The sequence below is a fragment of the Pantherophis guttatus genome, chromosome 1 (genome assembly GCF_059756535.1).
Source record: "Pantherophis guttatus breed Tessera chromosome 1, ASM5975653v1, whole genome shotgun sequence".
Taxonomy (NCBI): Eukaryota; Metazoa; Chordata; class Lepidosauria; order Squamata; family Colubridae; genus Pantherophis; species Pantherophis guttatus.
Genome location: NC_142063.1, coordinates 347,279,132 through 347,294,131, shown reverse-complemented (window position 1 = coordinate 347,294,131; position 15,000 = coordinate 347,279,132). Strand labels below are relative to the sequence as shown.

The window sequence follows — 15,000 nt, the reverse complement described above, 5'->3', positions numbered from 1 at the left end:
CAAATTATCTGTGCCGTACCACTCTGCAAATATCACAAATGTGTCCATCGCACTTTTCACAGTTTTGCTTAACCTAGTTTTTCACAGCCTGCGAAATTTTCCTGCAGGGAGTTTGGCAACAGTCAAGGATAAGATAAGCCCTGGTCCGTCTCTGCCGTAAATAGATTATGAATATAGAAAAAAAAAGAGCTTTGGGAGTTGGTAGTGGCTACTTCAGTGTTCGTAATATGTGGGGTGAGGGCAGAGAGAAGGAAAAGCATATGTAAAAAAAGGCCAAAATTTGTGCGTTTTGCGAGGACAATTTGGGCGGCCAACTCACCCTCTCGTTTGCAAGTCTTCCAGATTGGAGGCGTTCCACTCCGAACCCTGCAGGAGAGAAAGCAAAACACAACAGTTCTCACATCAGCCGAGAGCACCTCTGGCCATGCAAGTAATAATAGGAATAATAATTTAAAAAAATGCCAAATATGGCGATATCGGGTGCAAGAAATATTCAAAACCGCTGGCTGAGAACCTTTGACCGTTGTCGTCTTCCGATTGGTCTAAAATACTGCGTAAACCCAACCTTTCTCAACTTTAGCAGTTTTGACAGGTGTGGACTTTTAAGTCCAAGGATTCCCCAGTCCGCAAGGAATTCTGGGAGTTGAAGTCCACGTGTTTTAAAGTCCCTGAGGTTTAGAAAGATTGGTCTAAGTCAGGAATGTTCAACCTTGGCTACTTTGAGAGTTGTGGACTTCAACTCCCAGAATTCCCCAGCCAGCATGGCAGGCTGGGGAATTCTGGGACTTGAAGTCCACAGGTCTTAAAGCATGGCTGGCTGGGGAATTCTGGGAGTTGAAGTCCACAGGTCTTAAAGCATGGCTGGCTGGGGAATTCTGGGAATTGAAATCCACAAAGCATGGTAGCTGGGGAATTCTGGGAGTGGAAGTCCACCCCTCTTAAAGTCCGCTGGCTGAGGAATTCTGGGAACTGAAGTCCACAGATCTTAAAGTGGACACCCCTGATGCAGGGATGAAATCTACTTAACTTCCCTACTGGTTCGGAAGTGCCTGCGCCATGCGTGCTCGCTCGCGTATGGGCCGTCGTCACGTCCTATTTTTGACTTCTGAGCGCGCGCAGAGGGTTAAAACCAGGAAGTAATGACATCTGTGCTGCCGCCGCTACCAGTTCGCCAAACCACGTGCTGCCGGCGCTACCGGTTCGCACGAGCCGGACAGAACCGGCAGGATTTCACCACTGCCCTTATGCAAGCTGTACAATTCTACCAAAACTGTCCTGTCCATTCTACCCCACTTGCATGCAGGATCACAACCCATGAATCTATTTTTGGGGAATTTACTCAAGACTTTGGAAGCAAAGTTTCACTAGTCACTAGTGGACCGGAAGTGAGGAGCCTTGGTAGTACAGTGGTCTAAAGCACCCTGTTATTAAGACCAGCTGCCTGCAATTACGGCAGGTTCGAATCTCGCCAGGCTCAAGGTTGACTCAGCCTTCCATCCTTTCTAAGGTAGGTAAATTGAGGACCCGGATTATGGGGGCAATAAGCTGACTTTGTATAAATATACAAAAGGATGAAGGCTATTGCTGAGCACATTGTAAGCGGCCCTGAGTCTCCGGAGAAGGGCGGCATATAAATCAAATTAAAAAAAATAAATCCGTGTGAGATTGAAAGCCCGAAGGGTGAGCAAAGAAGGCTGTTCCGCTCTGCGGCAGGAAAGTCTCACCAGAAAGACGTGGTCAAAGATCTGGGTGGGGCTGTCCATCTGGCCCAGAATGACGATCATTTCGTTATCGATGAATTCCTTAAATTCGCGCAGGTTGCACGCCATCTGCATTTCCAGCTCCGTTCGGATCTGGGGTGGGAGGGAGAGGGGGAGAGAGAGAGAGAGAGAGGGGCAGCCTTAAGGGAAGAGGACGAGTTTCGGGTTTCCCCAAAACACACGTTTTTTTGCAAAACAAGTAATTTTAAAGATGAAATATTTTAAATGATATTTCAGATATTTATCTGTCCCCATTTATCTGTACTGACTTCCTTTGTTTATGTTTACACCTATACCCGCTATCTTGCACATGTTTGACGAACAAACGAACAAAATAAATAAATAAATCAGTAAAACAGATAATTTTAAATAAAATTCAGTTAGTCCTCGAGTTATGACCGCAGATAAACAAGTGAACAGAGTTGGAAGGGACCTTGGAGGTCATCTAGTCCAGCCCCATGCTCAAGCAGGAGACCCTGTTCTATTTCAGACACGTGGTTGTCCAGTCTCTTCTTTAAAAAACTCCAGGCAAACCATTCCACGGATTAATCGTTCTGTCAGGAAATTTCTCCTTTACTCCAGGTTGAGATAAATTCCTTCCTTCCTTCCTTCCTCTCTTCCTTCTTTCTCTCCCTCCCTTCCTTCCTCCACTTTCTCTCCTCCCTCCCTTTCCTTGCTCTCCTTCCTTCCTTCCTTCCTCCCTCCCTCCCTTCTCTTCCTTCCTTCTTTCCCTCCCTCCCTTCCTTCCTCCACTTTCCCTCCTTCCTTCCTTTCCCTCCTCCCTCCCTCCCCTTGCTCTCCTTCCTTCCTCCCTCCCTTCTCTTCCTTCCTTCTTTCCCTCCCTCCCTTCCTTCTTCCACTTTCCCTCCTTCCTTCCCTTTCCCTCCTCCCTCCCCTTGCTCCTTCCTTCCTTCCTTCCTTCCTTCCTCCCTCCCTCCCTCCCTCCCTTCTCTTCCTTCCTTCTTTCTCTCCCTCCCTTCCTTCCTCCACTTCCCCTCCTTCCTTCCTTCCCTTTCCCTCCTCCCTCCCTCCCCTTGCTCTCCTTCCTTCCTATCTCCCTCCCTCCCTTTTACCATTTTCCTTTCTTCACCTTTTCTTTCCTTTTCCTTCCCTCCCTTCCTTTCTTCCGGAATCATAGAATTCTAGGGCTGGAAGGCACCTCAGTGGTCATCTACTCCAACCTCCTGTCCAAGATAGACCTTAAGGTCTATCTTGGACAGGAGGTTGGAGTAGATGACCACTGTGGAGGAGGTTGGAGTAGATGACTAGTGATGGCGGAAGTTTTCTGCACCGAGTGCCGAAAAGGGAGTGCACGCGCGCCCGTGAGCTTCGAGCACGCATGCTTACGCATCTGGGCCGCAACTCGGAGGAGGACTTGCCCAGGGTGCATGCACGCGTCTGAAAATGAACTTCCGGTTCCCGCCAGCTACTCTTCCGGGTTTCTGGCAGGCATGCGCTCGTGACAATCAGCTGGTGATGGAGCACCACAACTTCTAGAGGAAACCCATTCCATTAATGCAGTGTTTCTCAACCTTGGAAGCTTGAAGATGGGTGGACTTCAACTCCCAGAATCTGGGATTCTGGGAGTTGAAGTCCACCCATCTTCAAGCTTCCAAGGTTGAGAAACACTGCAGTAATGGATTGTCCTCAATGTCAGGAAATTAATTCCAGGTTGCTTCTCTCCTTGATGGAGTTTCCATCCGTTGCTTCTTCTCCTGCCCTCGGGTGCTTTGGAGAATAGGTGGACCCCCCCAACTCTTCTTTGTGGCAACGGCTGGCAGAGAAGCCCCATCCTCAAAGGTCTCCTTCCCACCCCACTCACCTCCTTGGAGGTGATGTTCTCCAGATCTTTCTGCATCATAATCTCTCTGAGTTTGGTCTTGATCAGGCGCTCCGTCCGCTCGCGCTCTGTGGGGCTGAAACGAGGGAAGCCAGGAGGAGGAAATCAGGAGGAGGAAATGGACGCGGGCCAGGAAGGGCCTCGGGGTCGAATCCGACAGCACCCTTAAACCTTTTCCCTTTTCCTCCGGTGCAACCGAGGTTGGTATCGATACGTTCAACTTAATTTATTTATTTTATTTTTTTAATTTGTAGTTTTATTACAACACATATTAGACATTTACACAACATACAACATATAAATGTCATATTTAAGCATTGTTTCATAGTGGTCTTCCAGTTATTACTTTATTCTTCTTCCCCTTTATCTTAATCTATTACTACATCTTCTTCCCCTCCTTTTCCTTTTTTCCCCCCTCTTTTTTTTCCTTTTTTCCCCTATAGAGAACTATACATTTTAGTTATCTCTTTACTATTATACATTTCTACCTTCATATTATCTACATTTTTATTCCACTCCGCACATTTGATACATCTCTTATTTTATTTATTTATTTATTTATTTATTTATTATTTAAATTTTTATACCGCCTTTCTCCCGAGGGACTCAGGGCGGTGCACAGCCATATTAAAACATGTATATCTATAAAATTTAAAACATATTAAATGATTTGGCCCTATATTAAAAACTAAAACACCCATTAAAATCTGTTCTTAAACCAGCCTATTTTGTACTTCTATTTTTCTCTCCTGATAGTTATTATTCTTTATTGTTAGTCTTAAGCCAATTATACCATTTATTCCATATTCTATAATAGTCTGTCTCTTCTTTTTCCTTAATTTCTTTTGTTAATCTGTCCATCTCAGTGCATTCTAAGATCTTATCTATTAGTTCTTCCTCCGCTGGGGTTCTTTCCTGTTTCCAGTTTTTTGCATACGTTATTCGTGCTGCTGTTAATTTATTTAATTTATTTTATGGATGCTTCTATTGTTTTGGTTTTTTTTACATGGTTTTAGAATTGTAAGTTTTATCCAGAGTCCCTTGGTTGAGTGGGGAAGCCACATACAGGTACTCCTCGACTTAAAACGATTCACTTAGTGACCAAAATGACAACAGCATTGCAAAAAGTATGATTTATGTTTTTCACACTTATGACTGTATGTATGTATGTATGTATGTATGTATGTATGTATGTATGTATGTATGTATGTATTTATTTATTTATTTATTTATTTATTTATTTATTTATTTATTTGTATACCGCCCTTCTCCCTGAGGACTCAGGGTGGTGAACAGCCAAGTAAAAACATAAACTACAAACATTAAAATACAATTAAAAAGATATATATAAATTTGGCCCCATGATTAAAAACAATAACAAACAATTAAAAACATTTTAAAAAGTGTATCCCTGTGGTCACATGATCAAAATTCGGACGCTCGGCAACTGATTCATATTTATGACGGGTCGCAGGGTCCCGGGGACATGTGATCCCCCTTTTACGACCTTCTGTAAAAATTGACGTCTACGGGGAAGGCAGACTCCCTTAACGGCCGGGTGACTAAGTGCAGTGATTCATTTAACAACCGTGCCCCTAACTTAACAACTGCAGCGGTTCACTTAACCACGGTGGCGAGGAAGGTTTGAAAACTCACTTTAAACACCCGTCTGGCTTAGCCACAGAAATTTAGGGGGCTCCGTTGTGGTCGTAAGGCGAGGACTGCCCGTAACTCGAAGGAATAAGTCAATGAATCAAACGGTCATTTCTCATCCGTCAAGGTCACAGGGTGGAAATTTAGGAAAGAGATGGACGGCATCGCTGGAATAACCACCGGATGAGTTTTTGTGGCCTCCTGGCCCTGCACTCATAAGGGCATCTGACCGCTTCGTAGCTCCGGCCTCTTTCTTGCACCCTCTACCTTTGCTGGAGAGGTGAGCCTTCCAGGTTTCCTTATATAGCACCGACAACTGACCCGTGCATTCCGGCCGCCACTCTGCCTTTATCGCCGGCTGTAAAAATAGCCCAGGGGGGATGAAGTCTGCCTGACGACTCCAAAGCCAGCCATAAATGTCCTGAGCCCAGGAAGGGCCAGGCGAGCTCAGCCAAAGGGGGAGCAGATGAGATTTTGGGCTGGGGTCTTTCTAGGGGTTCCTTCGGCTGAAGTTTTTTACAGGCCGTCCGTGACTTGCGATCATTCGTTGCAAATGTCGAATGGAGCTTCTCGGGTCACGGATGTCCCAAAGGAGCCTTTTTTTTTTTTCAAGAGGCAAATGGAATTTCTGGGGTTTTTTTTTCTTTTGAAGACGTTTCGCTTCTCATCCAAGAAGCTTCTTCAGCTCTGAGTTGAAGAAGCTTCTTGGACGAGAAGCAAAACGTCTTCAAAAGAAAAAAAAAAAAACAGAAAGTCCAGTTGCCTCTTGAAAAGAAAGCACTTTTGGGGTTAGAGACTGTCGGACCTTCAAATCTAGGTCGTAAGTACAGGTAGTCCTCGGCTTACGACAGCTCACTTAGTGACCGTTCAAAGTTAGAAGGGCACTGAAAAAAAGTGATTTAGGATCCGTTTTTTGCACTCGCGACCGCTGCAGCATCTCCGCGGGCGTGTGATCAAAATTCGGACGCTGGTATCCATTGATACCAATTATCCCAAGTTAAGTAATGGATAGAAATTAAAAATAAGGAATGTATAGAACAAAATAAGGTATAAAATGTGATTAAATATGTCGATTAAGTAGGAATATGTGGGAATAGATGAAGAAAGTTAAGAATTAAGTACTGTCAGAAAGACGTTGAAGGAGGTATTTTTGTTATAGAGGTATTTAAACTTGTATATTTGGATTTTAAGTGTTAATAAAGGTTTTTCAAATGCTTGGAAACTGGCATGTACTTATGACAGTTGTAGCATCCCAGGGTCACACGATCCCCTTTTGCGACCTCCTGATAAGCAAAGCCAACGGGGAAGCTGGATTCGCTTAACGACCGTTTGACCAACTAAACGACTGCAGTGATTCACTTAACAACAGTGGCAAGAGAGGCTGAAAAACAGGGCAAAGCTCACTTAACAACTGCATCGCTTAGCAGCGGGAAATTTGGGGAAGAATTGTGGTCGTAAGTCGAGGACTCCCCTGTAAAGGTAGTTCTTGACTTATAACGGTTCATTTAGTGGCCATTCGAAGTTACAACGGTACTGAGAAAAGTGGCTTAGGACTGTTTTTCACACTTATGACCGTTGCAGCATCCCCAGGGTCACATGATCGAAATCCAGAGACTTGGGAACTGGTTCACATTTATTGGCAACTGGTTCACATTTACGACCGTTTCGTCCCAAGGTCACGTGATCCCCCTTTTGTGACCTTCTGACGAGCAAAGTCGTTGGGGAAGCCAGACTCAATTAACAACCGTGTGATTCGCTTAACAATTGCAGCGATTCACTTAACAGCTGTGGCAAGAAAGGTCGTAAAATGGGGCAAAGCTCTCTCTTAACAACTGTCTCGCTTAGCAACAAGAATTTTGGGCCTCCATTGTGGCAAGCCAAGGACTACCTGTAAAAATGTTTTGTTTTTTTTCCTTCTCCCTTTGCTGGACAGTATGGGTCGAGGGTGTCTCACTTAGCAACGGGAAATTTGGGCTCCATTATGGTCGTAAGTGAAGGACTACCTGTAAAAATGTTTTGTTTTTTTTCCTTCTTCCTTTTGCTGGACAGTATGGGTCGAGGGTGTCTCGCTTAGCAACGGGAAATTTGGGCTCCATTATGGTCGTAAGTGAAGGACTACCTGTAAAAATGTTTTTTTCCCTTCTCCCTTTGCTGGACAGTATGGGTCGAGGGTGTCTCGCTTAGCAACGGGAAATTTGGGCTCCATTATGGTCGTAAGTGAAGGACTACCTGTAAAAATGTTTTGTTTTTTTTCCTTCTTCCTTTACTGACAGGATGGGTCGAGGGTGTCTCGCTTAGCAACGGGAAATTTGAGCTCCATTATGGTCATAAGTGAAGGACTACTGTAAAAATGTTTTGTTTTTTTCCTTCTTCTTTTGCTGGACAGTATGGGTTGAGGGTGTCTCGCTTAGCAACGGGAAATTTGGGCTCCATTATGGTCGTAAGGGAAGGACTACCTGTAAAAATGTTTTGTTTTTTTTCCTTCTTCCTTTTGCTGGACAGTATGGGTCGAGGGTGTCTCGCTTAGCAACGGGAAATTTGGGCTCCATTATGGTCGTAAGTGAAGGACTACCTGTAAAAATGTTTTGTTTTTTTCCTTCTTCTTTTGCTGGACAGTATGGGTTGAGGGTGTCTCGCTTAGCAACGGGAAATTTGGGCTCCATTATGGTCGTAAGTGAAGGACTACCTGTAAAAATGTTTTGTTTTTTTTCCTTCTTCTTTTGCTGGACAGTATGGGTCGAGGGTGTCTCGCTTAGCAACGGGAAATTTGGGCTCCATTATGGTCGTAAGTGAAGGACTACCTGTAAAAATGTTTTTTTCCCTTCTCCCTTTGCTGGACAGTATGGGTCGAGGGTGTCTCGCTTAGCAACGGGAAATTTGGGCTCCATTATGGTCGTAAGTGAAGGACTACCTGTAAAAATGTTTTGTTTTTTTTCCTTCTTCCTTTTGCTGGACAGTATGGGTCGAGGGTGTCTCGCTTAGCAATAGGAAATTTGGGCTCCATTATGGTCGTAAGTGAAGGACTACCTGTAAAAATGTTTTGTTTTTTTTCCTTCTTCCTTTTGCTGGACAGTATGGGTCGAGGGTGTCTCGCTTAGCAACGGGAAATTTGGGCTCCATTATGGTCGTAAGTGAAGGACTACCTGTAAAAATGTTTTGTTTTTTTTCCTTCTTCTTTTGCTGGACAGTATGGGTCGAGGGTGTCTCGCTTAGCAACGGGAAATTTGGGCTCCATTATGGTCGTAAGTGAAGGACTACCTGTAAAAATGTTTTGTTTTTTTTCCTTCTTCTTTTGCTGGACAGTATGGGTCGAGGGTGTCTCGCTTAGCAACAGGAAATTTGGGCTCCATTATGGTCGTAAGTGAAGGACTACCTGTAAAAATGTTTTTTTCCCTTCTCCCTTTGCTGGACAGTATGGGTTGAGGGTGTCTTGCTTAGCAACGGGAAATTTGGGCTCCATTATGGTCGTAAGTGAAGGACTACCTGTAAAAATGTTTTGTTTTTTTTCCTTCTTCTTTTGCTGGACAGTATGGGTCGAGGGTGTCTCGCTTAGCAATGGGAAATTTAGGCTCCATTATGGTCGTAAGTGAAGGACTACCTGTAAAAACGTTTTGTTTTTTTCCCTTCTCCCTTTGCTGGACAGTATGGGTTGAGGGTGTCTCGCTTAGCAACGGGAAATTTGGGCTCCATTATGGTCGTAAGTGAAGGACTACCTGTAAAAATGTTTTTTTTTTTTTTCCTTCTTCCTTTTGCTGGACAGTATGGGTCGAGGGTGTCTCGCTTAGCAATGGGAAATTTGGGCTCCATTATGGTCGTAAGTGAAGGACTACCTGTAAAAATGTTTTTTTCCCTTCTCCCTTTGCTGGACAGTATGGGTCGAGGGTGTCTCGCTTAGCAACGGGAAATTTGGGCTCCATTATGGTCGTAAGTGAAGGACTACCTGTAAAAACGTTTTGTTTTTTTTCCTTCTTCTTTTGCTGGACAGTATGGGTCGAGGGTGTCTCGCTTAGCAACGGGAAATTTGGGCTCCATTATAGTCGTAAGTGAAGGACTACCTGTAAAAATGTTTTGTTTTTTTTCCTTCTTCCTTTTGCTGGACAGTATGGGTCGAGGGTGTCTCGCTTAGCAATGGGAAATTTGGGCTCCATTATGGTCGTAAGTGAAGGACTACCTGCAAAAAATGTTTTGTTTTTTTCCTTCTTCTTTTGCTGGACAGAATGGGTTGAGGGTGTCTCGCTTAGCAACGGGAAATTTGGGCTCCATTATGGTCGTAAGTGAAGGACTACCTGTAAAAATGTTTTGTTTTTTTTCCTTCTTCCTTTTGCTGGACATTATGGGTCGAGGGCGTCCTTGCAGGAGCCTAGCGGGCTGCCCCGATCTACTTACACGTCCGTAAAGAGTGCCGGGGAATCCGGACGGTGGGACTGGACATCTTGCATGGCGTTCCACTCGTTGACCGAGGACTGGTCGGAATTGATGTGGCTCTCATAGTAGCTGACCCAGGTGAGGAAAAGGCTGCCGGGGTAGTAGTTGTGGATCCGGGACACTTCGCAGGCTTTGTGGAGGCTCTGCAAGGCAGACCTGAGGTGGGAAGGAGAGAGAGAGGCAAGGTGAGCCTGGTTGAACAAAGGAAAATATTTGCAGCTCAGGGTTGAAATGAGGGGTCCTGGGTGCTTTCTGGGCTTGGTTGGGTTTTTTGCAGACGTTTCATGACCCAACTAGGGAACATCATCAGTGCTAGAAGGGAGTGGGGTTTGTGGAGAGGAGGAGGAGGAGGAGGAGGAGGAGGAGGAGGAGGAGGAGGAGGAGGAGGAGGAGGAGGAGGAGGAGGAGGAGGAGGAGGAGGAAGATAATTGTGGGGTCCTTGGTGCTCCCTGAGCCTGGTGGTTTTCTTGCAGATGTTTCATGACCCAACTAGGGAACATTATCAGTGCTAGAAGGGAGTGGGGTTTGCAGAAAGGAGGAGGAGGAAGGTAAGGAGAAGGAGGAGGAGAGGAGGAGGAATGTGGGGTCCTTGGTACTCTCCGAGCTGGGTGATTTTCTGGCACACATTTCATGACCCAACTAGGGAACTTCATCAGTGCTAGAAGAGTGTGGGGTTTGTGGAGAGGAGGAGGAGGAACAGGAGGAGGAAGGGGAAGGAGGAGGAGGAGGAGGAGGAGGAGGAGGTGGGGTCCTTGGTGCTCCCTGAGCTTGGTAGTTTTCTTGCAGACATTTCATGACCCAACTTAGTAACATCATCAGTGTTAGAAGGGAAGGGTGGTTTGTGGAGAGGAGGAGGAGGGGAAGGAGGAGGAGGAGGAGGAGGAGGAGGAGGAGGAGGAGGAGGAGGAGGAGGAGGAGGAGGAGGAGATAATTGTGGGGTCCTTGGTGTTCTCTGAGCTGGGTGATTTTCTGGCACACATTTCATGACCCAACTAAGGAACATCATCAGTGCTAGAAGGGGAGGGGGGTTTGTGAGGAGGAGGAGTGGGGAAGGAGGAGGAGGAGGAGGAAGAAGATTGTGGGCTTCTTGGTGATCTCTGAGCTTGGATGTTTTCTTGCAGACGTTTCATGACCCAACTAGGTAACATCATCAGTGCTAAAGGGAGTGGGGTGTGTGGAGTGGAGGAGAAGGAAGGATGGCCATTTTTCATACTTATGACCGTGGAGGAGAAGGAGCAGGGGAGGAGGAAGACTGTGGGTTCCTTGGAGCTCTCTGAGCTTAGTTGTTTTCTTGCAGACGTTTTATTACCCAACTGGGTAACATCATCAGTGCTGGCTACCCTTTGACAGCCTCAATTTTGCTGCCTGGGCAGAGGGCGATTTGGAGGGGAGGGGTGAGTGGGGAAAAAAGCAAAGAAAACATCATGTAAACAGAGCAGCCATGCTAAGCCCTTGGCACGGACTGGCCTCCCGGTCGCACCCAGATGCCAACATCCAAAATAAATCCGTGCCAAGGAAAGGAAAGCTGGCTGCACCGTCTCCTCTTTTCTTTCCACGGAGGTCACCGACGGCTTTCTTGGAAGACAAAAATAGCAGGCGACCTCAACCCGGGCAAAGCTTTCTCTGAAGGGGGTGGGAGGGCTCTCCAGGAAAAGGAGAAGGGGTGGAGAGGAGCTTTAAACCAGGGTTTGCGACTAACTCTGGTGCCGGAGAAGGTGATGCATATTCCCTGGACACCAAGAGCAACTGACAAGCCAACATTGGACTGGATCACCGGAATGGGACGATTCGCTCCGGCTAATTCGCCCGGAGGACAATTCGATTTAATGACAGTCGTGGCCCAAATTGTGGAAACCTTTTGGGAAAAGTGTATTTTTTTTAAAATTATTTTTATTTTTTAAAATTTGATTTATATGCCGCCCTTCTCCGGAGACTCAGGGCGGCTTACAATGCGTTAAGCAATAGCCTTCATACTTTTTGTAAATTTATACAAAGTCAGCTTTTCTTTCTTTCTTTCTTTCTTTCTTTCTTTCTTTCTTTCTTTCTTTCTTTCTTTCTTTCTTTCTTTCTTTCTTTCTTTCTTTCTTTCTTTCCTTCCTTCCTTCCTTCCTTCCTTCTCTTTCTTTTCTAAATTTGATTTATATGCCGCCCTTCTCCGGAGACTCAGGGCGGCTTACAATGCGCTAAGCAATAGCCTTCATGCTTTTGTATATTTTATACAAAGTCAGCTTATTGCCCCCACAATCCGGGTCCTCATTTTACCCACCTTAGAAAGGATGGAAGGCTGAGTCGACCTTGAGCCTGGTGAGAATTGAACTTGCAGTAATTGCAGGCAGCTGGATGTTAAATGCTGCCTTAGTAGGAGGCATTAGCCTCCTACGCCACTCAGGCTCCTTTCTATTTTCTAAAACTAGTAACACCACTTTTTTTTTTTTTTTTGGAGTAGTACCATAAACTTATATATCAATGGAAAGATAATTTAATGAAGAATGTAATGCAATCACTTTTAGGAAGGATTTGCTATTAGAATAGCAGTTACAGTAGAAAGAATAAAAGTGAAACACGTAGAAAAAACCAGATATTCAAAAATGATCCCCATGTCAGTTAATCCTTAGCTGGGTAACTTTTAGCATGAATGACGGCCTTACAACGTCTTCCCATGGAGAGAACCAAGTCTTTGAGATCTGCAGCTGTTATCATGTGAAACCGAGATTGAATGATGGCTTCTATTAACTGGGTTTTATTGCTGGGTCGCTTCTGACTAACCAGTTTCTTTAGTCGGCTCCCTAGATTTTCCATTGGGTTAAGAAGGTCTGGGCTCTTCCCAGGTTATTCCAGCAGTAGAATAGGATTATCTTGAAACTCCAAGAAAAAAAGTGGGGTTCTTAGCCATCAAACCTCAAAAATACACTTTTCCCAAAAGGTTTCCACCATTTTGGCCATGACTGTATTTAACTCATTTTTTAAAGTATTTTTTTTTTCATTTTTGTCACTCGCAATTCGTTCTGTCTCCCCTTTTTGCACTCTGTTTTGAATGATTCTATTCCACCATTTCCTTCGGTGTTAAGTTTCGCCATGATCAGTTGATTTACAACAGTTCATTTAGTGACCATTCAAAGTCATGACCGCGCTGCAAAAAAAAGGGACTTTACGACTGTTTTTTCATACTTACGACTGTTGCAGCATCCTTGTGGATGTGGTCATAAATTGAGGACTACCTGGATTAGGTCAAGGGGTGAGAGCCCTCATCAGCAGACTAAAGGCAGAAGCAGTTTCTACCCAAGCCGAATGCAATAACTATCCAATAAATTAAAAATGCTTGTCGCTCAAAGGCATCCAGATAACCTCAAAAAAAAAGCTGAGCAGAGATAGACTTGGTCAGCCCAGGGGATACGGCATCGACAAGACTCAGAATCAAAATGGAACCTCCATGTTCAAGGGCAGTATAGCTGTGGATATCAGCTCCACCGAGAAAGGGCCATTGCCGGTTTGAAAACTCTCCAGGGTCACTTGGTCGCAGGTCCTCGCAGACCGAGGGATTTATTATTTTATGCCTCAGATTAACAGATTTAACAGAGTGGGAAGGGACCTTGTAGGTCATCTAGTCCAACCCCCCCTCCCCACCCAAGCAGGAGACCCTACTCCATTTCTGACCAATGGCAGTCCAATCTTTATTTAGCAGGATTTAGCAAATGTGGAGAAGCAGAGATGGACTCACCACATCGCCTGCACGGACACCGGTTTGAAGATGTGGATCCGGTTGTCGGTGGAAACGCTGAAGCCCCTGCGGGAAGATAAGAGGGGCTGAAACTCTTCTGAACTCTTAAAACTTTTAAAAGAGAATTTTCAAACCATTGAGCTTAAAGTTAAGGAGGTTGGGAAGGTTTATGCATTCCCCCCCCCCCCCACTGTAGTGGACTGGAGTCTGGATTCCCAGGAGGGAGGGGCTGCATTCCAGAGGAGCAGTTTAGAGAGCTTGTGTATGAGAAAGCGGGTGAAGACGGCGTCTCCTTAACAGTTCCCAGAATCTACGTTTCGTGATGCAAATAATCCGTTTTAGTTTGGCCAAGATTTCGGGCCAGAGGTGGGGAACACAAAAGGAGAATGTTTAGAGGAATCTTAACGTGTCTTTCTTGATTTTTTTGGGAGGCCAGCACAGCCTGAAGAACCGAGGCCCAATTCTGGGAGTTGGAGTCCACACATCTTAAAGCATGGATGGCTGGGGAATTCTGGGAGTGGAAGTCCACGCATCTTAAAGCATGCTAGCTGGGGAATGCTGGGAGTTGGAGTCCATCCATCTTAAAAGCATGGATGGCTCTGGAATTCTGGGAGTGGAAGTCCACGCATCTTAAAGTGGCTAAAGTTGAGAAACATTGCCCTAGACTAACTCAGTGCTGTCGGGGGAGAAAATCTGGGGTGCCAGCTGATAGTAGAAGACAGTTTCCCAACCTCAGGTGAGACCCAAAACTTACCCATCGCCGTCCAAATGGATGAGGGCATCGCTCCAGAGCGGCAGGACCAGCCCCATGGTGCAAACGGTGCTGTAGGAGCAATAGAAAGAAACGTTGAAGCTTTTAGCAACCTTGGAGACTTGAACCCAGGGCCTAAATCACCCAAGCAAGATCTTGCCTTGCCTCCAGGGTTGTGAGACACAATTGTGTTTAAGGGACTCAAGTCTCAGGCCCATGCGACACGCACGACAAGTAATCCTCGACTCACAACCATTCCATTGGTGACTGTTCCAAGTTACAACGGCACTGACAAAAGGGATTTAGGACCTCTCCTCGCACTTACGACCAACACAATGTCCTACAGTCATGTGATTTAACATTTAGGCAGCTGGCAACTGGCATGGATTGACGATAGTTGTAGCGTCCCGGAGTCATGTCATGATCGCCATTTGTGAATCTCCCAGCCGTCTTCCGATGAGCAAAGTCAATAGGGTTCGCTTAACAACTTCAGGATTCACTTAACAACTTCAGCGATTCACTTAAGAACCATTGGCAAAAAAAGGTTGTAAAATGGGGCAGAACTCATTTATATTTTTGGTTATCATGTATTATTAAATTTATTTCCTAAATTCACAATTGTCTTGCTTAGGAATGAAATGTTTGGGCTCAATTGTGGTCGTAAGTCGAGGACTAGCTATATTTTTTAACTTCCTTTTTAAAAAAAAGAATTCGATGGGCCTTGATTTTTTTTTCCCCCCATTGTGAATTGGTCAGAGATAAGGAGGTTCAAAAATATAATTTTTTAAAAAAATCAGTGGTTAACGTGAATGTGAATAAAAGCAGCTGGCTTTATTCACTTAATTATGTTACT

At 45.1% G+C, this 15,000-nt stretch overlaps 1 protein-coding gene across 2 annotated transcripts in view; it reads right to left on the bottom strand.

The window, feature by feature from the left end:
- The window catches only part of SSH2 (slingshot protein phosphatase 2), a 155,477-nt gene that overhangs the window by 18,438 nt on the left and 122,039 nt on the right, over positions 1-15,000 (bottom strand). For both annotated transcript variants that reach the window (XM_087890356.1, XM_087890363.1), the window contains 6 exons: positions 14,151-14,219; positions 13,397-13,462; positions 9,640-9,834; positions 3,583-3,676; positions 1,725-1,853; positions 320-366 (listed from right to left, as the gene is read on the bottom strand). In XM_087890356.1, coding sequence (XP_087746482.1) covers positions 320-366; positions 1,725-1,853; positions 3,583-3,676; positions 9,640-9,834; positions 13,397-13,462; positions 14,151-14,219 — 600 coding nt within the window. The remainder of the gene's footprint in view (positions 1-319; positions 367-1,724; positions 1,854-3,582; positions 3,677-9,639; positions 9,835-13,396; positions 13,463-14,150; positions 14,220-15,000) is intronic.